Source organism: Staurois parvus, unplaced genomic scaffold, assembly GCF_062004578.1.
Source record: "Staurois parvus isolate SC_StPar_1 unplaced genomic scaffold, SC_StPar_1.0 ptg000201l, whole genome shotgun sequence".
NCBI classification, from domain to species: Eukaryota; Metazoa; Chordata; class Amphibia; order Anura; family Ranidae; genus Staurois; species Staurois parvus.
Window position 1 is genome coordinate 264,621 of NW_028317997.1, and position 25,708 is coordinate 290,328.

General features: G+C 42.6%; 1 protein-coding gene across 1 annotated transcript in view; it reads right to left on the reverse strand.

The window, feature by feature from the left end:
- Positions 1–787: 787 nt before the first annotated feature.
- The window catches only part of MLH1 (mutL homolog 1), a 114,666-nt gene continuing 89,745 nt past the window's right edge, over positions 788–25,708 (reverse strand). The window contains exons 15-19 of the mRNA XM_089678253.1: positions 24,293–24,356; positions 19,952–20,113; positions 10,690–10,782; positions 5,324–5,431; positions 788–1,091 (exon numbers count right to left, since the gene is read on the reverse strand). Of these exons, the coding sequence (XP_089534379.1) occupies positions 924–1,091; positions 5,324–5,431; positions 10,690–10,782; positions 19,952–20,113; positions 24,293–24,356 (595 nt within the window). The 3' untranslated portion in view covers positions 788–923. The remainder of the gene's footprint in view (positions 1,092–5,323; positions 5,432–10,689; positions 10,783–19,951; positions 20,114–24,292; positions 24,357–25,708) is intronic.

Here is a 25,708-nt window from a genome sequence, read left to right on the forward strand (position 1 = left end):
GGGATTTGAATTTTTTTTGCTATGTAAATAAAATTTTCAAAAATTTTGAAAAAAAGTGTTTTTTTAAAAAAAATTTGCAAATAAATAATATTTCATCATAAATCTTAGCCAAAATTTATTCCGTTATCTTTTTAGTAAAAAAAATCCAAATTAGTTTATAACCAAAAATTATAATTTTTAAACCTTTTTATTTTTTTATTTTTACATACTGTCACCCTAGCAGTACAGTGTCACCATGGTGACACTGTACTACTTGTGGGGGGTGATGAAGATTTTTTTTTTTTTTTTTACACTGATTGCTTTTATACCCATATAGGATGTAAAAGCAATCATTTCTCTTTCTGTCTGCATTCTTGCACTCATTGAGAAGTACTGAGTGAGCTGTGATTGGTCACAGCTTGTCACATGGTACAAGGCTATTCACAAAAGCCTTGTACCATGTGATCTCTGTGATCATTCACAGATTTCACAGGTAGTAAGCAATGATGTCACAAGTGACATCTTGCTTACTACTTTGCATGTGATCACTGATTGGCCAATCAGTGATCACATGATGAGGTCCCGTCCGACGATCGGTGTTTCACTGTGTCCGGAGGACACAGCGGGCACTGGATCGCGGTGCTGCGCGCTCCCAGGGAGTGCGCACAAGCAGGGGGCGGGGAGGCCGTTTATAAACGGCCACCTGACCCTGCAGTGCCATCGTCCGGCCGTTTATATGCAACGGCCGGTCGGGAAGTGGTTAATGTCTCTAATAAAAATGTATTGAAGCAAAGTAAGATATCCAAAATTTTAGAAGACAGTTTCACTTTATTATTTTGTCAGTATCCGTTCTCGTGTATACAAAATTATACAATTGAAAAAAAGAAAATATACAAAGAAATATATAGTCCAATAATCCATGACTTGCTGCATAGTTCAGAGCGTTAGCATCTTTCAAACACTTTGTACAAGTCTGAAAGGTTAGCAAGCTGCAAAATGCATCGATCTTCTGCAAAGTGTTTTGGAGGCTGCAAATGAGTCCTGAAGGCCTTGTACAAGACATGTTCAGTTGTCCATCTCCAGGAAGGCGCATCTTGTGCCAAATCATCATCCTGCAGATAATAAAGTCTACAAGTTAGGAGATTGGTTTCGTGAGTAAATTTACATGTTGTGACCGGATAATGTGTTTGTTGTATGATTAAAGTATAACTGCAGTTACACCCTACATTTCTCTGAACTTTTCCAAAGTAGACTTCTGCATCTGAGACTTAATCCTACTTCATTGTCGGGCTTGGCCTGTACATTACCAATCATAAAGCACAGATTCCACACTTCCATTCTCCAAACATGTAAACATACAACATCAGCAGTTTCTTTCAAATATGCAGCTCAACTAGTACAGCTCTATCTACACATGACATATGTACAAAGAGTGAGCTGTGGAAGTGATGTGGCAGTTGCATAGCCACCAAACACTTTCACAGAGCGAGCAAGTGGGCGGGCAGTGCGATAATGTTCTGGTGGTTTAATTTTTTTTTTTTGCCAAAAATTAAGATTGTTTTATGTGTGCAAAAAATAAAAAAACTGCCCTAGAGCTGAACTGTTAACCATTTCAATACCGGGCAATTTTACACCTTCCTGCCCAGGCCAGTTTTCAGGTTTCAGCGCTCTCACACTTTGAATGACAATTGCGTGGTCATACAACATTGTACCCAAACTAAAATTTTATCATTTTCTTCACACAACTAGAGCTTTCTTTTGGTGGTATTTAATCACCACCGGGGTTTTTATTTTTTGCTAAATTAACAAAAAAAAGACCAAAAATTTTGAAAAAAAAAAAAAAAGTTTTTCTTTGTTTCTGTTATAAAAGTTTGCAAATAAATAATTGTTCTTCATAGATTTAGGCCGAGATGTATTCTGCTACATGTCTTTGGTGAAAATAACCCAAATTAGGATGTATTTTTTAGTTTGTAGGAAAGTTATAGAGTTCACAAACTATGGTATAGATCTGAATATTGATCAATCCTGAAGTACTGACAGCCAATCTAATTTCTTGAGGTCCAAGAATGTCAGAACAGTACAGATATCCCCCAAATGTCAGGACAGTACAGATATCCCCAAATGTCAGAACAGTACAGATATCCCCCAAATGTCAGGATAGTACAGATATCCCCCAAATGTCAGGACAGTACAGATATCCCCCAAATGTCAGGACAGTACAGATATCCCCCAAATGTCAGAACAGTACAGATATCCCCCAAATGACCCCTTTTTGCAGAGTAGAGAGTCTGACGTACTTCATAAGAGGAATGGCGAGTTTTTTGAAGTTGTATTTTTTTTGTCCTAATTTTTCGGAAAATGAAAAAAATGTAAAAAATTAGTTTCACTATTTTTTTTTACATACTGTCACCAGTGCAGTACAGCGTCATCATATAACTGGCATGGCGGTGATCAGGGACACTGACTGGTGACAGTATGAAGTAAAAAAATATATATATATATATTTTTTTTTATTACATTTTTTTTCTTTTTCATATTTCTCTATGACCAAAGTAGTACAATGTTACCATAGTAACATTGTACTACTTTGGGGAAGTGATCAGTATTTTTTTTTTTACACAATTTGCTTATAGCAAAGAATTACTTTGCTATAAGCAAGCATTTACCTGAATGACATCGATTCATACAGGTTTTTTTTTTTTTTTTTTGTACTTAGCTGTGATTTGACCTCTTTCCTGCATAGTTGGTGCAGAATTCACAACATTTTTCCCCAGAGTTGGGCATTAATATTTGTGTAAGAGGCAGGAAGCAAGTCTGCAGAAAATAAGTCAGAATGACTTCTGTTTAAATTCTATTCAGGTCAATAATTATAGAAACCATTGAATGCAAAAGTATTCTAATGACAGCCAGAATATCAGCAATAGCAGCCTGAACACTTCCTAATACAAGAACAAATATGGTGCAGGATTCAGATTTACTAAAAGGTCAATGAAATGGTCACTGGCTCCAATTCAGCATCACTCCACAAGACGACAGGGGTGGGGCGGTTTGAGGATGGGGTAAGACTCCCCTCAGGAACAGGTAAAGAACCCAGAGTCAATAATCCACATACCTACAATCCATTGAGTCAAACTTCCAAGAGTCACTGATTCACAGCAGAACAAAAATGCGTTTCGTTTCGTAAGCCAAATATTCCCCCACCCCTTCCTCCATTAGGACTTAGGATTTGTTTTACACTTAAGTATTTTGACTGTGCTTAACCCCTTCATGCCTAATGCCTAAGTACAATCTAGCAACTTTGACATGTGTTAGTAAAACCGTACATATCACAACTATCGTATTTTTCGCTCCATAAGACGCACCTGACCCTAAGACACACCTAGGTTTTAGAGGAGAAAAACAAGAAAAAAATATTCTGAACCAATGGACTGCGAACACAGTACGGGGGAATGACCAGAGACTGCGGACACAGTACGGGGGAATGACCAGAGACTGCGGACACAGTACGGGGGAATGACCAGAGACTGCGGACACAGTACGGGGGAATGACCAGAGACTGCGGACACAGTACGGGGGAATGACCAGAGACTGCGGACACAGTACGGGGGAATGACCAGAGACTGCGGACACAGTACGGGGGAATGACCAGAGACTGCGGACACAGTACAGGGGAATGACCAGAGACTGCGGACATAGTACAGATGACCAGAGACTGTGGACACAGTACAGATGACCAGAGACTGCGGACAGTACAGGGGATGACCAGAGACTGTAGACAGTAAAGGAGATTACCAGAGACTGCGGACCTTTGGGGAGGGAGGGGGAACGGGTACCTGAATTTGACAGGTACCCGCTCCCCCTTCCACGGAGTTGTCCTTCCTTCTTCCTGCGGCGGCTTCTGTGACAGCTGGGTGCCTACTGCGCATGCGTGAGAAGCGCTGCACTTTGTGAATGGCCCGGAGCCTTCTGGGACCTGTCATGTGTCCCAGAAGACACCGGACCATTCACAAAGCGCAGCGCTTCTCGCACATGCGCAGTGGGCACCCGGCTGTCACAGAAGCCGCCGCGGGAAGACTGCAGCGCTGGAGCGAGGAACAGGTAAGGTCCTGCAGGAGAGAAGAGCTGAGCGGCTGGCCCGATATTCTGACATGGTGGCGGCAGAAATACCGGACCGGCCGCTTTACATTCGCTCCATAAGACGCACTGACATTTCCCCCCCTTTTTTTGGGGGGAAAAAGTGCGTCTTATGGAGTGAAAAATACGGTACTTTGTACATCCAGGTGAATCATACCTTGTTTTTTTTTCAGGAAAAATTGGGCTTTCATTTAGTGGTAAATGGTAATGGATTTCTCCAGATTTTTTTTTTTATCATCAAAGGAAAACTGGTCCAAAATAGAAAAAAAAAATCATTTAAATGTAGCTATTTGTTACTACCATAACCTACCACCAAAGAACAACCCAAAATAAATTGTCCAGCTCTTGATGATCGCAGCGATACCATACATGTGTTTATTGTTTCTGGAATGTACTGTGGGTACAAACAACAAATAACAGTGTGCATTTTGGATTTTTTTGCCGCAACTGTCCTCTCAGACTAGCTTATAATACTTTACTCAAACGTATCCTTTAAGCTGTTTTTTTTTGCATCTTATAACCACAAAGCAGTATGAACAAAAACAAGCAAACAAAAAAACGAAACAACCCCCCCAGGCAACAACCTTTTGACCATTACCATGTATAACTAACAAATAACACATTCATACTGAGTTTTATCTTTTTCTTGCTATACTGCACCAGAGACATTTTACCTTTAATGAAGAGTGTCCTACATCAAAACTGGCTGCCTTATTGTATAAATCTCTCCTGTTGGATCCTCTGATCAGCTGAAAACGTCTGGCACTGCATAGGTTAAAAGCAGCTGTCTCCCATCGCCTGCCCACCCCTTCCTTCTGTGAAAAACAATACAAGGAGTTTTCTAATGAATGCAACAGGTTTGGTGAATGTGGTGGATGCATGACAGGATACCCTCTTCCACTCAAGAGAATGTGTTGCATTCTGTGAAAACAATACAAAGCGTTTTCTTAATGAAGGAGGGGTAGAAGGGGACGGAAGAGTATGGAGAGGCTTTTACAGTTGCTGTGCGTAACTCATGCTGCGCCAGAGGTTCACAGCTGTGAGGAGGATCCAACATCAATGAAGAGTACCTGTAGCAGTATACAAAAAAAAGAAATGTAACTAAACTTGAACTTTACTGGATATTTTGGGACTATTAATTAATCTAATCATCTTAATACACAAAATCAAACATACCATTGTGAAGGGCCAGAAATAAAAACCTATATACCTCAGGACTAGAAGACTCCTCTAAGATATACTGCTTCCTGATAGAGTAAAACATGGAGCATTCCTTACTAAAACTTCCAAAGCATTCCTTTTCATCATCCCAGTTTACCTGCAAAGGAAATAAATAGGAAGGAAAAAAATTATTTGTAAAATGTACAGTACATTCTATTTTTCATCTCTATACTATCTGTATATTAACTATTATTTGTTTTTTTTTTTAATTTAAATTTTTATTCATTTTCCATATATAATATATTTTTCATCATTATTCTCATACAAGAAAAAAAACCCATTTCCATATCATTAATAACATTTCTTACTATCTTTATTCCCATTTACCTCCCCCCCTCTATCTAATTTCCCCTCCTCCCTTAAGTAAAAACCTCCCTCCCCCCCCTATGAACCCACCCACTCTGCATTATTCTATTATCTCTTTTCCCAACTAGAATATGGGGTATGTAAGTCCTTTCATCTTTCTCACATTACTACTTCATATATTTCACCATAAATTCTTCCCATTTTCTCCACCTCCTAGAGAACAACCCCATCCTGTCTTCCTGCATATAACACAATCTCTCCATCTTGCAAATTTGATTCGTTCTTTCCACCCAGTCCTCTATCTTCGGCACCTCTGGTCTATACCAAAACTTAGGTTATCAAGCCCTTCGCCGCATTCAGGTAGCACCACATACCCGAGTCCTTATATTTATTTACTGATAACTCTGTACTATGTAGTAGACATACATCTGGGTCCAGTCCTAGCTTTATCCCAGAGATATTCTCAATTAGTTGGACAATTTTTTCCCAGAAACCTTGGATCTTCGGGCACTCCCACCATATATGATATAACGTGCCTATTTTTCCACAACCCCTCCAGCACTCTTGTGAATTTTCCCCACATATCTTATACTCAATGTTCGGTGTAATGTGCCATCTCGTTAAACACTTATAATTTACCTCCACCTCTCTCATACTTCTATTCTCGTGTATTAATCTATATATTTTCCTTTGTTTGTCTTCATCTATCTCTATTCCCAAATCTCTTTCCCATTTTATTATATACATTGGCTTTGTGAAAGTGTCTAACTCAGTGAGGGTCTTATAAATCTTTGCCGTGCCCCGCCTCCTGTCACCTCGTGTTTCCAACAACCTCTCAAACAGATTCCAATCCTTTCTCGATCTCAAAGGTTTTGGAAGGTTTCTGACAAAGTGTTTTAATTGGTGATATTTCCATTCATCTATTTTAATGAAAAGTTCCCTTTTATCTTTTTTCAAATCCTTAAGTGTTCTCAATTCCTGTCCTTCCATTATATTTCTCAATTGGATATCTTCTTTTTTAAACCATTTTCCTGTGCTCTCCTCCTTACCTGGAGGAAAATAATCCGTGTTCCTCAGTGATATTAATTGTGAATTAAAATCCCATTTCATAAATTTATGCAACTTATCCCAAACCTTAAAAACATTTAATGTAAAAACACTCGTGGTATCTTTTAACCCTCTATATTGTGCTGGTGCCCATATAATTCTACTCAAGGTAACTCCACTTAATTCATTCTCGATCTGAACCCACCTTTTCCTCGCTTGGTTATGTGTCCAATCATAAATTCTCGCTAGGACTGCTGCTCTATAATACCTCTTAATATCTGGTACTCCCAAACCTCCCTTCTCCTTTTTTCTACTTAACAAGTCATATGATATTCTAGGTTTTTTATTTTTCCATTTGTATGCCTTTCACAAGTAGGACGATCATATTGGTACAAGCATGTTCTGCATTCTTAACAAGCCTCTTGTAATATGTGGCTTCAATCTTTCACTTTGGTGGTTTGAAATAGCCATTTAGGATTAATGCACCAGAGGTTTCTTGAATGTAGCAGTGTGTCATGGAAATGTTCTATTACAGGTTGAACTTTAAATGTGTCATATATTAGTGTTATTCATATGTCTCTCGTGTGGCTTAATTAAAGCTCTGAAGGCTGCAATTGGGCCACGCGCATTTAGAATGTATATATTGCAGTACTCAGCTCGGTAATGGATGAGATGGCAGATCTGCGCTTATAGACTGGCATGTATGCCACCACGGCATTCGATGCAAATGCCGCCGGCCTGTATCCACATATCAGCAGCATAGTACCACATGGACTTCGTATGGCCGGGCAGTGCGCACTCCGCGTGTAGGCTCATGTATATCTCTACAAGCCCCTACCGACCTGAACTGTATCTGGATGGATGTGTTTTAATAAAGATCGTATCGGGCCCATTCAGATACAGACTGGCACTGTTTAATCTAGGGGATGCTTGTACAAACAATGAACATACTGCTGGGAGCTGATAGCATGTAAATAATGGGAAACTTGCTCTCCAGAGAGAGCTTATGGGGGAGGGCAGGAGAACTGGTTTAACTAGTTTTCAGTATAGGTAAGAGGGAACGTTACACTCCGAGCAGGATGGACATTCTCGTATATGGACACTCCCTATACATTGTTCTGTGGGAGGGGATTGACCTGACCCCCGTGCGGGGGGGCGTGTGTTTTTGTAAGATAATAAAACAGGAGTCTGGGGTTAGAGCCAGGCAGAGTGGATTCAAACTCCAACCTGAGAGTGTTGTCTGATCATTCCTGGGTCACGGGAGCTCCATTTTCCCCACATCTCAAGAGAGCTAAACCTTTGCACACCAGTTGGAGGCGCAGGAATCGTGGAGTTAAGCTGCAGTCGCGGTAAGCGAAGTTCGCACAGCTTTATGGGGGATTGCTGCGCATCCAACTGCGGGTACTCACAGTAAGGAGAAATTCGTTGAAAGCGAATTTTCAAGACAAGTGTTAATAGCAGTCTTAAAAATTCAGAAAATGTATTAAAAATTAACCCAGTGTGCATATCAATTGGGAATCCTAAAACACTGCAAATATTGCATGTAGGTACTGCTGCTCCACAAATGCATTACAATTAAAACTTGGTCAATGGGGCCAACCACATTAAAAACGGTCAATGAGCAAAGACCAAGTAGTAGAAAGTATAGGCCATGCTTTACTTTTACAGAAAACCACTTAATATATTCCAAACATATTTAAATCCAATAATCAAAACCACAATATAATCCAAAATAATGCATTAAGCCTGTGTAAAGCTCCACTCCCAACCTACTGATCCTTCTGCCATATCAACCAGCACAAAAACACCCGGCCGATGGAGCCCAGGGTAAGAGGTGATGTCACTTCCTTTGTCCAGAAGCGCCAGATATATTGTGTAGGTTGCAAAGAGGGAAGGAACACCAGGGGACTTGCTGGAGAACGGAATATTGGTAGGACCTGTGTTGACTTGTCAAAGGCAGATTTGTTAATAGTTTATAGTAAAAAAGTTATCAATTAATGGAGGAAAGGGCTTAACAATTCTAAGGTTTTCCTTGAAAATGCTTAAAATCAAAAAGTGTTTGTGATATACCCATTTTTTTCCTTACTAAGGTGTGGAGGAAGCGGAGTAGTTGATTAGACAGAGGATGAAACTGCTAAAATGTTGAGAGAAATAAAGTATAGAGTATATGGATAAATTAACTTACAACTTAGGACCAATGAGTGTATACTGTATAAAGATAAAACACAATATTTTGCCAAAAAGTATTGGGACGCCTGCCTTTACACGCACATGAACTTTAATGGCATCCCAGTTTTAGTCCGTAGGGTTCAATATTTACTTGGCCCACCCTTTGCAGCTATAACAGCTTCAACTCCTCTGGGAAAGCTGTCCACAAGGTTTAGGCGTCATCTATTATCTATCTATGGGAATGTTTGACCATTCTTCCAGAAGCACATTTGTGAGGTCAGGCACTGATGTCGGGGGAGGAGGCCTGGCTCACAGTCTCCACTCTAATTTATCCCAAAGGTGTTCTATCTTGTTGTGGTCAGGACTCTGGGGTGGAGGAACTTAACTGACCTGAACAAACTCTCTCATCCATGTCTTTGTGGGAACAGTTTGGGGTTGCGCCCCCCCCCCTTCCTATTCCAACATGACTATGGACTTTGCTTTGTGCACTGGTGAGGAAAGTTGGGAGCATGAAATCGTCCAAAATGTCTTGCCATGCTGACGCCTTAAGAGTTCCCTTCACTGGAACTAAGGGGCCAAACCCAACTCCTGAATAACAACCCCTCACCATAATCCCCCCTCCACCAAACTTTACACTTGGCACAATGAAGTCCGGCAAGTACTATTCTACTGGTAACCACGAAACCCAGAGTCATCTATTGGATTGCCAGACAGAAGCACGATCGTCACTCCAGAGAACCCATCTCCACTGCTCTAGAGTCCAGTGGCAGTGTGCTTTGCACAACGGCATCCCAGTGGTATATTTTGCCAAATCCTAAATCAGCTGCCCCCATCCCCTGGGAGAGAGCCTGACACCGACCAACACCACCATCCAAACCCCCCTTGCAGAGAGCCTGACATTGACCAACACCACCACCACCCCAAACCCCCCCCCCCCACCTGTGGAGAGAGCCTGACACTGACCAACACCACCACCCCCCAACCCCCAGATCCAATCTGGTCCCCATGCTGCGTGTGCCCCCTCTTCCTCCCTTCTTCCTGGAGTCAGTGCTGCCCCCCCTGAAAAATGCTGCCCTAGGCAAACACCTTGTTTGCCTTGTGGTAAATATGCCCCTGCTGCATCCGACGCTTTCCATTGCACTTGGTGATGGAAGGCTTGGATGCAGCTGCTCAGCCATGGAAACACATTGCATGAAGCTCTCTACACACTGTTGTTGTGCTAAGCTGAAGGCCACATGAAGTTTGGTCTTTAGCTATTGACTCTGCAGACAGTTGGCGACTTCTGAGTACATCAGCATGCGCTGTACCTGCTCTGTCATTTTACTGAGCTGCTGTTCCCAGTTGCTTCCACTTTGTTATAATACCACTAACAGTTGGCCGTGGAATATTTAGTAGCCAGGAAATTTCATGAATGGACTTATTGCACAGGTGGCAACCTATCACGATACCACGCTTGAATTTTTCGAGCTCCTGCGACCCATTCTTTCACAAAAGTTTGTAGAAGAAGTCTGCATGCCTAGGTGCTTGATTTTATATACCTGTGGCCATGGAACTGATTGGAACACCTAAATCCAATGGATTTGGAGGGGTGTCCCAATACTTTTGTCAATATAGTGTATATGCTGGATGTGTGGAGTGTATACTGTGAATAGTATATATTCTTGCCAAATTCATGAACAGAAGAACCTAATATTCTGAGGGGACTTATGAGACTTCTGAACATTGTATTTTGTATATACTCTGCTAGATTTTTCATTTGTTGCTGGGACCCAATAAATGCTTCACTCTGGAAAAGAACCAAAGTTGCCTGGACTTTGCTTGATATAGATTTACCTCTGTAGCTAATCGCAAAATAAACATTGGTAACCCCTCCAGGGGAGGAATGTAGTTGTCTAGTAAGAGTGGTAGTCCTGTAAGATTCCCATCCTGTGATGGATAAAAAAAAAATAGATAAATATTACACAGCCATTTACACAAATGAATTAATTAGTTTACAGCAGCAACTGAACAGGCCATTAGGCAGCTGAGATAACCGGCATAAATCTGTAAAACAAGCAAAGATTTCCAGCACACTTACCAGCTAGCCTGCAAAACACCTAATTGACCTTGTCTAGAAATGTATGTTAAAATCAGAAGGGCTTGCTGGCATGTGCACACACACGCACACACACACACACGTATACGCACACACATATATATATACATACACACACGTATACATAGACACATATACAGTTGCAAGAAAAAGTATGTGAACCCCTTGGGATTATGTGGAGTTTTGCATGAATTGGGCATAAAATGTGCTCTCAATGTCATCTAAGTCACAACAATAGAAGAACACAGTCTGCTGAACATAATACTACACAAACATTAGATGTTGCCATGGTTTAATTGCACATAACATGTAAACATTCACAGTGCAGGGAGGAAAAAGTATGTGAGGCCCTAGCTTAATGACTTCTCCCAGAGCTAATTGGAGCCAGGAGTGAGCCAACCTTGACTCCAATCAGTGTGATGATATTGGATGTGTTGCTGACAGCTGTCCTGCCCTTAAAAAACACACGCCTGTTTTGGGTTTACTGGTTTCAAGAAGCACTGTCTGATGTGAACCATGCCTCGCAGAAAAGAGCTCTCAGAAGACCTACGATCAAGAATTGTTTACTTGCATGAAGCTGGAAAGGGTTACAAAAGTATCTCCAAAAGCCTTGATGTTCATTGTCGTCTGCAACTTTAATTGGCAGTAGCTGATGCTGCTACATCCACCTTGTAAAACTTAGTGAATGTATCAACCCAAAACCAAGAGACCACCTTACAGACCTGTGAAACTGATGCTCGATGGAGGACAGTCCATGGTTCACTTACTGCTCTGGTACAGTACATGGTTACCACAAACAGTGTTTCTTGGCATATGCCTGTACAATGGTTTTCCGGATCCAGCATGAGATTGCAGCAGTCAAAGCTGCAAAGCCCTTACAACTATGAACAGGGCGTCTGTCCTGCTGTGGTATGTTTAGAGCCACTTACATAGTAACACAGGTAATCAGGTTGAAAAAAAGAGACAAGTCCATTTAGTTCAACCAATAGAAAAAAAAAAAAACAAACTTCCTAATGGTGGACTGGTTTAGGTCACATTGATGGACGCACAGGGGTTTATTTACTAAAGCTGGAGAGTCCAAAATCAGACTCCCTTCTGCATAGAAACCAATGAGCTTCCAGGTTTCATTGCCAAAGCTTCATTGAACAAGCTGAGGTTAGAAGCTGATTGGTTTCTATTCAGAAGGGAGTCTGATTTTGGACTCTCCAGCTTTAGTAAATAAACCCCACAGTGTCCTTATTCAGGTGAAAGGCTAATACCACTTTCAGTTAACAGGAGGAGTATTAGACACAGGATGACATTATCCTTGAGACACCAAATGTGGAGGCTTGCAGGACAATACTGCCAGTTCAAATACCCTGCATGTCAAAAATCCCGCCACCTAGAAATGCCACTTTCTGAAATAATGTCAGCAGTGTGATCTCTCGGGTGTTCTCGAAGGGCAGTTTTTAAAAAAATACTAAAGGTCCCACAGTGACAACGGTGGTCTTTCAGGAAGGATAACATGCATAACTCCCTCAAGGCTCTGTCCTCGGGCCCCTTCTCTTCTCCATCTACACCTCCTCCCTTGGCCAACTCATACACTCTCATGGCTTCAACTACCATCTCTATGCCGACGACACGCAAATCTATCTCTGTACCCCTTACCTCACTCCTTCAGTCTCCGCCCATATATCAAGCCTACTGAACGACATATTGGATTGGATGTCACTCCACTTCCTCAAACTAAATCTTTCCAAAACCGAGCTCCTAGTTTTCCCCCCAGCCTGGAAGTCACCCTGATGAAAGAACACCATCCCCAACTGAATCAACTCCATACTAAACTTCTGAATTTGATATAAAATATTCAAGGCTTTGAGATCCAAGCCAGATGATTCGATAGCCAGATGCAAGCTTTTTCACGAAAAGATGAAGATCCTCTATGGGAAAGGGGGGGGTGAATGAAATTTAAATTTGTATCCCAAGGATACCAATTCGCAAACCCAATTGTATGATACATGACCAAGATGGTAGTCTGCAAATGCCAGAAGTCAGTCCCCCACCTTGAGCTGGAGAGGTGGGGGCAAAAAACTGAACTGCCAGCACTTAATGGGCTGAAAATGTAGGCCCAGATTTGAGACAGTTGTTGGCTCTCTTAAAAATGATCCTAAAGTCCTTTTTTTTTTTTTCCCCAACCTCTTCCCATCCGACCCATGCCAATAAATGGCTGAACGGGAGCATTGCCGATGCGGGGGGGACTTCTCTAAACATCCCCCTGCATCCATGGCCTATGCGCACTCCCTGGGAGCATGCAGTGCTGCGATCTGTGCCCACCAGACACAATGGAACACAGATCGTTGTGCGGGGCCGCTGCCTGAGGTCCCAATTCATGTGATCACGGATTGGCCAATCCGTGATCACATGAACAGTAGTAAACAAGATGTCACTTCCTGACATTGTTTACTATTTGTGAATTCTGTGAATGATCACAGAGGTCACATGGTACAAGGCCATTGTACCATGTGATAAGCTGTGACCAATTACAGCTCTCACAGTATTTCTTAATGGCTGCAGGCATGCAGCCAGAGAGAAGGAGAAATTATTGTATTTACAGCCTTTATGGGTGTAAAAGCAAATCAAAGTTTTTGTTTTTTTACACTGATCATCCCCCACAAGTAGTATAGTGGTGACACTATACTGCTAGGGTGATTTTTTTTTTACAAACACATATTTATAATTTTTTTTATATTAAGAACTTTTCTTTACATTTTTATTTTATACTTTAAACGGATTTGATTTTTGTTTTTAACCAAAAAAAGTAGCAGAATACATTTTGGCCAAGATTTAGGAATAAGAATTTTACAAATAAATAATCTAAGAAATCCATGTTTTTTTTTTGTTAATTTTTGGTCTTCCATTTATATATCAAAAAGCGAAAAATCCCAGTAGTGAAAAAAATGCTAAAAATTTAATTTGGGTACAGTGTTTCATAACCGCGCAATTGTCAAATTGTGACAGCGCTGAAGTCTGAAAATTGGCCTGGACTGTAAGGGGGTGAATGTGTCCAGACTTGAAGTGGTTAAACACCACAACATGTTATACTTACCTGCTCTGTGCATTGGTTTTGCATAGAGCAGCCCGATCCTCCTCTTCTCGGGTCTCCCACCGGCGCTCCTGGTCTCTCCCTCCTGTCAGGCGCTCTCCTGACCCACGGCTCTGCATGTTCATTCACACAGAGCTGCTGCTTGGCCCTGCTCCCTCCTAATTGGCTCATTGGCTGTGATTGACAGCAGTGGGAGCCAATGGCCTCAGCCAATTAGGAGTACCGAGGCTTTCATGAACATGGCTGGATCGGGATGGGGATCAGGTAAGTGTTAGGGGGGCTGTTCTACACACAGAAGGAATCATTGGAATCAGAGTGCACTGAGGGAGGATAAGGCAGACATTTTTTACCTGGTCATATCTAGGCACAGCAGTAGTCCAACCACAAAAAGAAATCCTTCCAACATGGTGACAGGAAATCTAGGGATGAGTATGGTAATAAAATGCCAGAGGGTCACAGAGCTGCCCAAGAACAGGAATGATACTGTAGATAACAGCTTGCAGGAATTGCAGAATGGTCATCCTTGCATTGATATACACATGAAACAAAAAAGGTGATCCTTGTTCTGCAGGCCCCAAGGGAGCCCTAATGCCTGCTCTTTGATACCTCACTCCTCAGTGCCACTAAGCCACCAAAATGCATGATTCAGTACCTAGCAGAGGTATACTCAAAGAGCCATAGATCTGGCCCCAGTAGATGGTGACCAGCTGACCAGTAGAGTAAGATAGCAGATGCTACAGTCCTAGACAGGAAAACAGTGGATGTAGTTTCGCCCTTTAAAAACTCTGATTTAAGAAAAAAAAAAAAAAACAAAACAGAAAAGAAAAAAAACTTGGCTTCATTTTAATGTATTCTTAACTCAGAATAGCACGTGTTATTCTCAGCCTCCTCCAAATCTCTGAATTCCTTTTTATTTGCTCTTGTGATCTGACTTCTTGTTAGAGGGTGGCTACATTCTTGTGCTCCTTCCTGAGATGGACTAGGGCAGGCATGTCCAAAGTCCGGCCCGCGGGCCAATTGCGGCCCGCGTTCCAGATTGAAACGGCCCCACAGGTGAGCTACCCAAATATATAACTTACGGCCCCCAGTAGTGATTCCCTGAAAGCTACTGAGGACTCCAGCGATCTCTTGACATCATCAGCTGGCGCAGGAAGGAGAGCCCAAACCTCGCGACGTCCGAGATCTCGTGAGATTTGGGCTTTCCTTCTCTGTGTGCCGGCTGATGACGTAAATTCCCGCTCGACAGATCTCTGGAGTCCTCAGTGGCGTTCGCAGAATCACTAGTGGAGGGCCGTAAGTTATATATTGGGCAGCTCATCTGTGGGGTCCGGAACGTGGGCCGAGGGATCCCAGGTGGTGCGCAGGGAATTACTACTGGGGCTACCATTTACCGTATTTTTTGCTCCATAAGACGCACTTTTTCCCCCCCAAAAAAGGGGGGAAAATGTCAGTGCGTCTTATGGAGCGAATATAAAGCGGCCGGTCCGGTATTTCTGCCGCCACCATGTCAGAATACCGGGCCGGCCGCTCAGCTGTTGTCTCCTGCAGGGCCTTACCTGTTCCTCGCTCCAGCGCTGCACAGTCTTCCCGCGCTGGCTTCTGTGACAGCCGGGTGCCCACTGCGCATGCGCTTCGCTTTGTGAATGGTCATCGCAGTCTCTGGTCATCTCCTGTACTGTGTCCGCAGTCTCTGGTCATCTCCTGTAGTATGTCCGCAGTCTCTGGTCATCTCCTGTACTGTGTCCTCAGTCTCTGGTCATCTCCTGTACTGTGTCCGCAGTCTCTGGTCATCTCCTGTACTGTGTCCGCAGTCTCTGGCCATATCCTGTACTATGTCCGCAGTCTCTGGCCATCTCCTTTACTGTCCGCAGTCTCTGGCCATCTCCTGTACTATGTCCGCAGTCTCTGGCCATCTCCTGTACTATGTCCGCAGTCTCTGGCCATCTCCTGTACTATGTCCGCAGTCTCTGGCCATCTCCTGTACTATATCCGCAGTCTCTGGTCATCTCTTGTACTATGTCTGCAGTCTCTGGTCATCTCCTGTACTGTGTCCGCATTCTCTGGTCATCTCCTGTACTGTGCCCTCAGTCTCTGGTCATCTCCTGTACTGTATCCGCAGTCTCTGGTCATCTCCTGTACTATGTCTGCAGTCCATTGGTTCAGAATTTTTTTTTTCCTGTTTTTCGCCTCTAAAACCTAGGTGCGTCTTATGGTCAGGTGCGTCTTATGGAGCGAAAAATACGGTATAAATTTGGGCTATAATGGATTGGTGCTCAGGATCGCTTGACGTCATCAGACAGTGCAAGGAGAAACAAAGCCCAAATCTCGCGACCTCTGAGATCTCGCGAGATTTGGGCTTTCCTTCTCCCTGTGCTGGCAGAGTGATTTAACACCTGTTTAGATTTGTCATCCAAGTCACAAAATGAAAAGTATGCCGTTTTCAATAAACTTTTGCATAAAATAGTTCATTTGCATTTCATTTTAATGGTTCATCAGAATGTCGGGCAAAATGGTCGGCCCTCGCACATGTTCACTTCATCAAATCTGGCACTCTTCCAAAAACGTTTGGACACCCCTGGACTAGGGACTACATCATGTACAATAGGGACACACTGGCTCTGAAGAAGAGGCGCTTCCTCGAAACGCATCAACCACCAACTATATAGAGGCTCCCAGTCCCCCACCAGACCACCCACAGGGGTTCCTGTACCACTCTGCATCCCTTGTGACATGCTTCCCATGTATATATCTGATTTTACATCACTTTATCTTGTATTTTACTTTTTATCAATAAATCCTATTTTTAAGGTAATGCACTAGGCCTGTGCACCCTCTTTTTGTCTTCTAAACACAGTTTAATTGGATTTCCCTGGTCCGTTGAGGGCAGCAAGGCCTGCATTTCTCTAATCCATGTGGGAATGCCAATAGCGGGGAGTCCACAGTTCAGCGCAGGAGTACATGCATTAGGTTGCTCTTCCTTCCAGTACAATAGCGTGTGCATAGAACAGCACACAGAACCACAACTAATGTGCACTGCTTGTTCCAAACGAACAGAAAAAGGAGAGACTCAGGAGCTCACGGAAGATGTTACGGGGACACGGTAAGAAATGATTTAATGAAAAACAGATGTCAGGGTCATTAAGTAGTGCATGAGTATGGATTATTTTTTAACTACTTGCCAACCGCAGATAGCCGAATGACGGCTACACTGCCCCAGGGGGCGCGCACATGGCGATCTCAGTGATTGCTGTGTCCTACGGACACAGCTGACCACGTGATATGGTAAAAGGCCAATGACACGCTGATCACCGGGACATGCAATTGCCGGTTCTCGGCTGCACTTTCCTAACGCTGTCAGATCGTGAGGAAAGTACTGCCGAGAACCGGCAGTTGTCAGAGCGGGGATCGGCACCGATCATTAGTGCCCTGATGATCGGTGCCCAGCAGTGCCACCCACCTGTGCCCAGCAGTGCGCCCACCTGTGCCCAGCAGTGTGCCCACCTGTGCCACCCACCTGTGCAGCCAGTCAGTGCCCAGCGGTTGTGCCAGTCAGTGTCCAGCAGTTGCGCCAGTCAATGCCCAGCAGTGATGCCAGTCAGTGCCACCTCATTAGTGCCGCCTATCCATGCCACCTCATAGTGCTGCCTATCAGTGCCCATCAGTGCTGCCTCATCAACACACATCAGTGAAGGAGAAAAATTACCTGTTTGAAAAATTTTATAATAGAAACAAAGAAACTTTTTTTTTCAAATTTTTTGCAATTTTTGTTTATAGCACAAAAAGTAAAGCGCCCAGCGGCGATTAAATACCACCAAAAGAAATCTCTATTTGTGAGAAAAAAATTATAAAAATTTCATATGGGTACAGTGTTGCATGACCGTGCAATTGTCATTCAAAGTGCGACAGCGCTGAAAGCTGAAAATTGGCCTGGTAAAGAAGGGGGTAGAAGCGCCCGGTAGGCAGGAAGGGGGTAGAAGCGCCCGGTAGGCAGGAAGGGGGTAGAAGCGCCCGGTAGGCAGGAAGGGGGTAGAAGCGCCCGGTAGGCAGGAAGGGGGTAGAAGCGCCCGGTAGGCAGGAAGGGGGTAGAAGCGTCCTGTAGGCAGGAAGGGGGTAGGAGTGCCCGGTAGGCAGGAAGGGGGTAGAAGTGCCCGGTAGGCAGGAAGGGGGTAGAAGTGCCCGGTAGGCAGGAAGGGGGTAGAAGTGCCCGGTAGGCAGGAAGGGGGTATAAGTGCCCGGTAGGCAGGAAGGGGGTAGAAGTGCCCGGTAGGCAGGAAGGGGGTAGAAGTGCCCGGTAGGCAGGAAGGGGGTATGAGCGCCCGGTAGGCAGGAAGGGGGTATGAGCGCCCGGTAGGCAGGAAGGGGGTATGAGCGCCCGATAGGCAGGAAGGGGGTATGAGCGCCCGGTAGGCAGGAAGGGGGTATGAGCGCCCGGTAGGCAGGAATGGGGTAAAAGTGCCCGGTAGGCAGGAATGGGGTAGAAGTGCCCGGTAGGCAGGAATGGGGTAGAAGTGCCCGGTAGGCGAGGGGTTAAAGAATAAGGATATTGTTTAATGCCACTTTAAGTCTGCAACGTTCTTTATAAAGCCTGGGAAGAAGGCAGTTTGCAGAAACGGTCATGTTGATCACACACATTGGAGAGGCAGTCATATAAAGCCATAGGACCGCCTCTTCCTCCATTCAGTGTTTTCTTTTCCTCTTACGCAGAAACCCTTAACTAACTGGCCACCACAACTCCTACAGGAACCAAACACACAGAACAGGAAACCACTTGCCATAATGTGTACCTTAAAAAGGGACAGATGTCCCAGAAGAACAATGGCCAAACACCAAGCCCAGCAGTAACTCCACACTAAGAGCAGCCCAGAAGCAACCATACAGCCCATGTGGAAGAAGGGGAGGGGAGTATGGGACACAGCCATTATCTGCCATGGTACTGCAGACCATCACCGCTCAGAACCATGGAGCTCCATAGCTGGAACAATGTGGGAACAATGTGACCAATCAGTAGTTTGGCAGCTCATGCATGCCCCCCAGGGCAAAAACCACACCGGCTGACTTAAGAAAAGGACTGTCACAGCCAAACCCACATGGAGCAACTACTGCATGCACTTCATGGTTGCAACAGGATCTTTTTTTATCCAGCCTGTCACCCCGTCAACAACTTGTTTGAAGAAAAGCAAAGGATCTTGGGATTTCCAGGAGGAAACTTTCATGTCCTAACTCTTAGGACATCAAGCTAATATTGGAGTTGTCCATAGCTGTAGAGGGGTTTGGGCCAATATTGGAGTTGTCCATAGCTGTAGAGGGGTTTGGGCCAATATTGGAGTTGTCCATAGCTGTAGAGGGGTTTGGGCCATCAGAAGAGCCCAGCCACAGGCTTGCTTTTATTTTTTAGTGCACCTAGTGTCCTACTTTTGCAGGTAGCAGTATACTGCAGTTGGTGATTATCTAAAGCAGAGCTGTGTCCTCCAATGAACAAAAGAGAAATATATATTCTAGCTACTGGGAGAAATATACAGAATGCAAGCAAGCAAAAATATTTGCTAACTCATAATAAAGAACACACACACCTCTGTACATAGGTAGCAGGATGAAATTATATATTACTAATGCAAATTATGGTTTCACCTTGCCGTTTGTACACTGCTCGGCGGTCTATAAATAATCCTATACAGCTTTCTGTAGCTGTAAGAATATCACATTAACAGCACCGAATGACAGAAGAAAGCCTAACCGGTTCAAATTTCTGCTATGCATGAATGTGGGTTGAAATACTTCAACTGTCACTGTGGAGCGATTCACTAAATAGTGAAGCCAGGATTAAAATGACAACCTTAGAGAGCCTGTGCCTTTAAAAAGTCAGTAGTGACAGCTCTCATATTTTCCATACTAACATGTCTGACTTCATTATTGCTCACCTCAATTTCAAGGGAGAAGTAATCTTTCAACATTTCTGACTTTTTTTGAAGAAACTGAACAATGTATTCAGCAAGACCTTCTTTGGGGCCATCTTCTTCTGTCCACCCACTCTCAGGGCTGTCAAAGGCCAACATCGCCAGATCATATATTGGTGCGGACTCCTAGCAGATACAAAAGATATAAGTAAGTACCCTTCCCATTTACCAAACAATTTTGTCTGTTACATGGTAAATAAATACACATTTTGCCATGCTGATAAATGGTTTCAGTTTACGAATACAAGCATAGAGTCAGCTGTCTACACAAACTAACTGATGCACTACTGTAAAATGAGCTTTTTTTAAAGCAGTATTAACCTCCCTGGCGGTATGATTCTTTCCGACTTTTTGTGCTGAAAGCGGTACCATTTTTTTGCATGGAAATATGTCGTTTTTTATTGTAGGCTGTAATTTTTAGGAATAACTCACTGAAATCTGTACGAACAAGAGTCTATTAAACATTCCGGATATGTTAAAATTTGAAACACGAAATCATAAATTATAATTTAATAAATAATCATAAAAAATATTATAATATAATAATAATACATTTAATTCAATAATATAATCAAACCAAAAACACTAAAATTTGAAATACAGAGGCAAATTCGCACATCGCTGAGCAAAGTCGCAAAATTGTTTTCAGTGTCTGATGACGAATTTCCCCCACGAATCATTATCACTCAATTCTGCAAGTGGTTCTGATTTACTATCGCTGTTCCCTAGCTGATCTAAAACCGCTTTTGATGTAAAGGGACGCTTTTTGGATGCCATGGACTTTTCTAAGTTTCCAGGCAGAAAGAACAGACAAAATGCAGACGAGACAGGACAAAGCACTCGGGACAAAATATATGTGAAATGCATTGAAACGGCAATGACAGCAAAAATGACATTTTTTAAAAATTTCAAATTTCCCGCCGGTTCCGGCACCCGTACATCCCGACGTCACAGGGACCGGAACACAGAAGCCGGATGCCGGCATCAGCCGGAGGAGATGGCCGGGGATGCTGCAGGGGACACATCGCAGGCGCGAAGGACAAGGTAAGTGCTGCAGGGACCCCCAGAGAACGCCGCATGGTAAGCCCGAGTGTAGCTCGGGGTTACCGCTTTTGGTATAGAAATTTTACCCCGTGCTACACTTGGGAATACCGCTAAGGAGGTTAAACCCAAAAACAAAATTATATTGCAGCTTACCATTTCTTAGATGTGACAGATGCATTTGTTTTCTTTTTTAGACTTATTTTCTTCTATTTTCATCTGTTAATTCAGCCAGTAAGTCTTTTGTATTTTAAACAGAACAAGCTCTCCAGCATAATCTATCAGTTACAGAGATGACACAAACCATTTAAACACTGACAGGGGTGATTACAATGATCAGCTTTCATGCAAAACACTTTCCACTTTTTACAATTCTGCTGTCCAAAAGGTGCCCCCTGTGCTCCTTTATCCAGAGTGGAAGCAAATCTAACACAGGTGATGTGTTACTGGCCAGATCACCAGGTTAAATCAGAGGGGAAGAAAGGCATAAGAAAAGAAAAGTGATGCACATCTAATGTTTGGTAAGCTGCAATCTATTACATTTTTGTTTTGGGTTTAATACAACTTTAAAGTGGCAGAAACTTAACCTCCCTGGCGGTATTCCCCAGTGCAGCTCGGGGTTAATTATCAGTGCCAAAAGCGGTAACCCCGACCTACACTCGGGAATACACTGCAGCGTTGCTCCGGGATCCCTCCAGCACTTACCTTGTCCTTCACTCCTGCGATGTCCCCCCTTCAGCGTCCCCGGCCATCTCCTCTGGCCAATGCCGACATCCGTCTTCCGGGTTCTGGTCCCTGCGAGCGTCAGGACGTTCGGGGGGCCGGAACCGGCGGGAAATTTAAAAGGTTTAAAAAGTGACATTCACTAAATACACTAAAATCACAGAGTATAACATTCCTGTATCCAACCATTTCACATACATTTTGTCCCGAGTGCTTTGTCCGGCGCCCTGCCTGCATTTTGACTGTTCTTTCTGCCTGGAAACTTAAAAAAGTCCATGGCGTCCAAAAAGCATCCATTTAGGTCAAAAGCGGTTTTAGACCGGCTAGAGAACAGCGATAGTAAATCAGAACCACTTGCAGAATTGAGTGATAATGATTTGTGGGGAAATTAGTCAGAAAACGATTCTCCGACTTTGCTCAGTGATGTGCGAATTTGGCGCTCTATTTCAAATTTCAGTGTTTTTGGTTTGATTTTATTATTGAATTAAATTTATTATATTATTTTTTATGATTATTTATTATATTATAAGTTATAATTTCGTGTTTCAAATTTTATCCTACCCGGGATGTTTACTAGACTCTTGTTCGGACAGATTTCAGGGAGTTATTCCTAAATTACAGGCCTACAATAAAAAAATACATATTTCCATACAAAAAAAATGTACCGCTTTGAGCACAGAAATATGGACATAATCAGACCGCTAGGGAGGTTAAGAGAGAAAAGATTGGCAGGACACGTATTAAGTCTACACTTTGCAGACTGTTTTTATAGGTTTTTAATCTAGTGAGTTGTTTAAATGTAGCTCTCACTTTCCTGATAGAAAAGGACCAAAAGGATAATGTTTGTTTTCATTTTTTTTTTTTTTTTCTTCAGAACTGCATTCCAGGAATTCAGTCCAGCCCATACTTCGTGGTACATTATGAAAATTGTCATGAATAAGTCCAATAACACAACTTAGGAGGAATTCTGCCCATAAGAAACAAAACACCAAGATCACTGCCCTGCAGCTTCCAAAGCAGGGTGAATAAAAATCAATGATTAAAAAAAAAAAAAAAAAAAAAAAAAAAAAAAAAAAAATCGATTTTTTTTTATTTAAATCGGATTTTTTTTTAAAATAAAATGCTTTTTTGAGGAAAATATATTACCATCCAAAGGTTATTCCATCATGAAATAAAGATTAGTTTTTTAATTATGTAGAATAATGCTGTATATGTTTAATTTTTTTGGTGAATAAATTCCATGAATCCATTCACAATGTCGCTCTCCAGAGGTTTCTGTAAGATTATTGGGCAGTTTCTCTGCCTACAAGATATTATCACAGATGATTGCTTTACTTTTGTAGTTCTCAAAACTGAATTTGACTCAGCGGAGATCACATGCCTCTTCTTCACAGCAAAAATGTTATAACATAAACAGAGTTAAGAAAAAGACCTTCATCCTAACTTCTACAAACCTATGAATACAGAATCAACCCCTTCAGTGCTAAGTTTCAAGAAGTTCAGTGAATAGAATAGAAACAATATTTTTCTGATTGTTTGGAGTGGAATAGATCTGCACAAGAAGAAAGTGAAACTAAGTGTGAGGAGGAAGGGGCTGACAGTGTGAGGAGGGAGGGGCTGACAGTGTGAGGAGGGAGGGGCTGACAGTGTGAGGAGGGAGGGGCTGACAGTGTGAGGAGGGAGGGGCCGACAGTGTGAGGAGGGAGGGGCCGACAGTGTGAGGAGGAAGGGGCCGACAGTGTGAGGAGGAAGGGGCTGACAGTGCGAGGAGGGAGGGGCCGACAGTGTGAGGAGGAAGGGGCTGACAGTGTGAGGAGGAAGGGGCTGACAGTGTGAGGAGGGAGGGGCCGACAGTGCGAGGAGGGAGGGGCTGACAGTGTGAGGAGGAAGGGGCTGACAGTCTAAGTTTCTTCAAATATATATATTTTGTTTAGCCAAATTAGTTACCAAACATGGATGTTTAAGCAAATCACATATGCTGGAATGTTATTGTTTCAGATGAATAAATCTATTTAAATTGTTATTATTAAGGTAATGATTATTTTTCTCCTTCCTGAGTACAACAGAAAAGTTGTCCAAATATGAATGATTAACCTATTAAACTGGGGATAAAAAAACTAATATGAAAAGTTGTTATTCTAAAAATCTTCATCTACTTGCATATTAAAGTTATACCAGCAAGAATTAGTCTTTATGTAGAAAACTAGAATTTACATCAAACCTTACTGACTAGTGATTTAAATCGTGATTTCAATCAAATCCACCCTGTTCCAAAGCCAATACAAACTGATCCCAAAACAGATAAATCCAGTTGTTCAAAATGTAAAATAAGATCTAGCACTTCTGCAAACAGCACAATTCATTTTTTTCTATTTTTCTAGTACAAGATACAGTTTCTGGGTGTGACATCACTATGTATGGTTTTACCATCGGAATCTTCTTCCCTTTGGAGTGACTGGGGCAGGTGCAAAGCAAGGATGTAACATATCATACTTGCAGCTTTGTTGAAAGACATATTGGCATTTGACAGAAAATACTTACAGATAATTTCATAATACCAAAGTTTCCAAAATCATAAACAAGTATTTGATAGAAGAGTTCTTGGCTATTGAAAAAGAAAAAAAAAAAATTACAAACAGCACAAAAAGAAGGTTTATATATTTCCATATTTCTTATATATACATGCAGTGGCAGTGCAGTTTTCAGAAACACTGGATATGCATTGGAGAGTTTCTGGTAATTTTCAGCAGGTACCTTTAGTGACTTGTGAAAGTATTCATCCCCTCTGGTGTTTTTCCCCTTTTGTTGCATTACAACCTGAAATTGAAATGGATTTTGAGGGGCTTTGTACCATGTGATGTACAGTTAGGTCCATATATATTTGGCAACAGGCACAATTTTAGTTTTTTTCAGGTATTTACCAAAACATATTCAATCTATAGTTACAGTATATAATGGATATGGGCTGAAAGTGTACACTCCCAGGTTTAATTTGAGGGTATGTACATCCATATTGAAGGAATTACAGCTCTTAAGAGTAGCCACCCCCCCTTTTTCAAGGGAACAAATCTAATTGGACAAATGAATATAATCATAAATAAAATGTTCATTTGTAATATTTTGTTGAGAATTCTTTACTGGCAATGACTGCCGGAAGTCTGGAACCCAGGGACATTACCAAAGACTGGGTTTCCTCCTTTCTGATGCTCTGCCAGGCTCCAACTGCAGCTGTCTTCAGTTCTTTGTTTGTGGGTCTTTCTGCCTTTAGTTTTGCCTTCAGCAAGTGAAATGCATGCTCAATTGGGTTGAGATCAGGTGACTGACTCGGCCATTGCAGAATATTCCACTTGTCCTTCAAAAGCTCCTGGGTTGCTTTTGCAGTGTGTTTTGGATCGTTGTCCATCTGTACTGTGAAGCACTGTCCAATCAACTTTAGAGCAATACTGTCAGCCCAGATTCAGCCAAATGCAGCAAACACTGCAGAATTCATCTGCCTGTCACATCATCAATAGACACCAATGACCTAGTGCCACTGGAAGCCATCACACTGCCTCCACCATGCTTTACAGATGACTTGTGTTTTGAATCATGAGCTGTTCCAAGCCTTCTCCACACTTTTTTCTTCCAGTCATTGCTTTTTCAGAACTGGTCTGGCTTTTTTAGATGTTTTTTGGCAAAGTCTAATCTGGCTTTTCTATTCTTATGAATGGTTTACACCTTGTGGTGACCCCTCTATTTGCTCTCATGAAGTCTTCTCTTGATTGTAGACTTTGACAATGATACACCCACCTCCTGGAGAGTGTCCTTCACTTGTCTGGATGGGTTTTTCATTACCATAGAGAGGATCCTGCAATCATCCACCACTGTTGTCTTCCGTGAACATCCATGCCTTTTTATGTTGCTGAGCTCACCAGTGCGTTCTTCTTTCCTCAGAATGTACCAGACTGTTGATTTGTT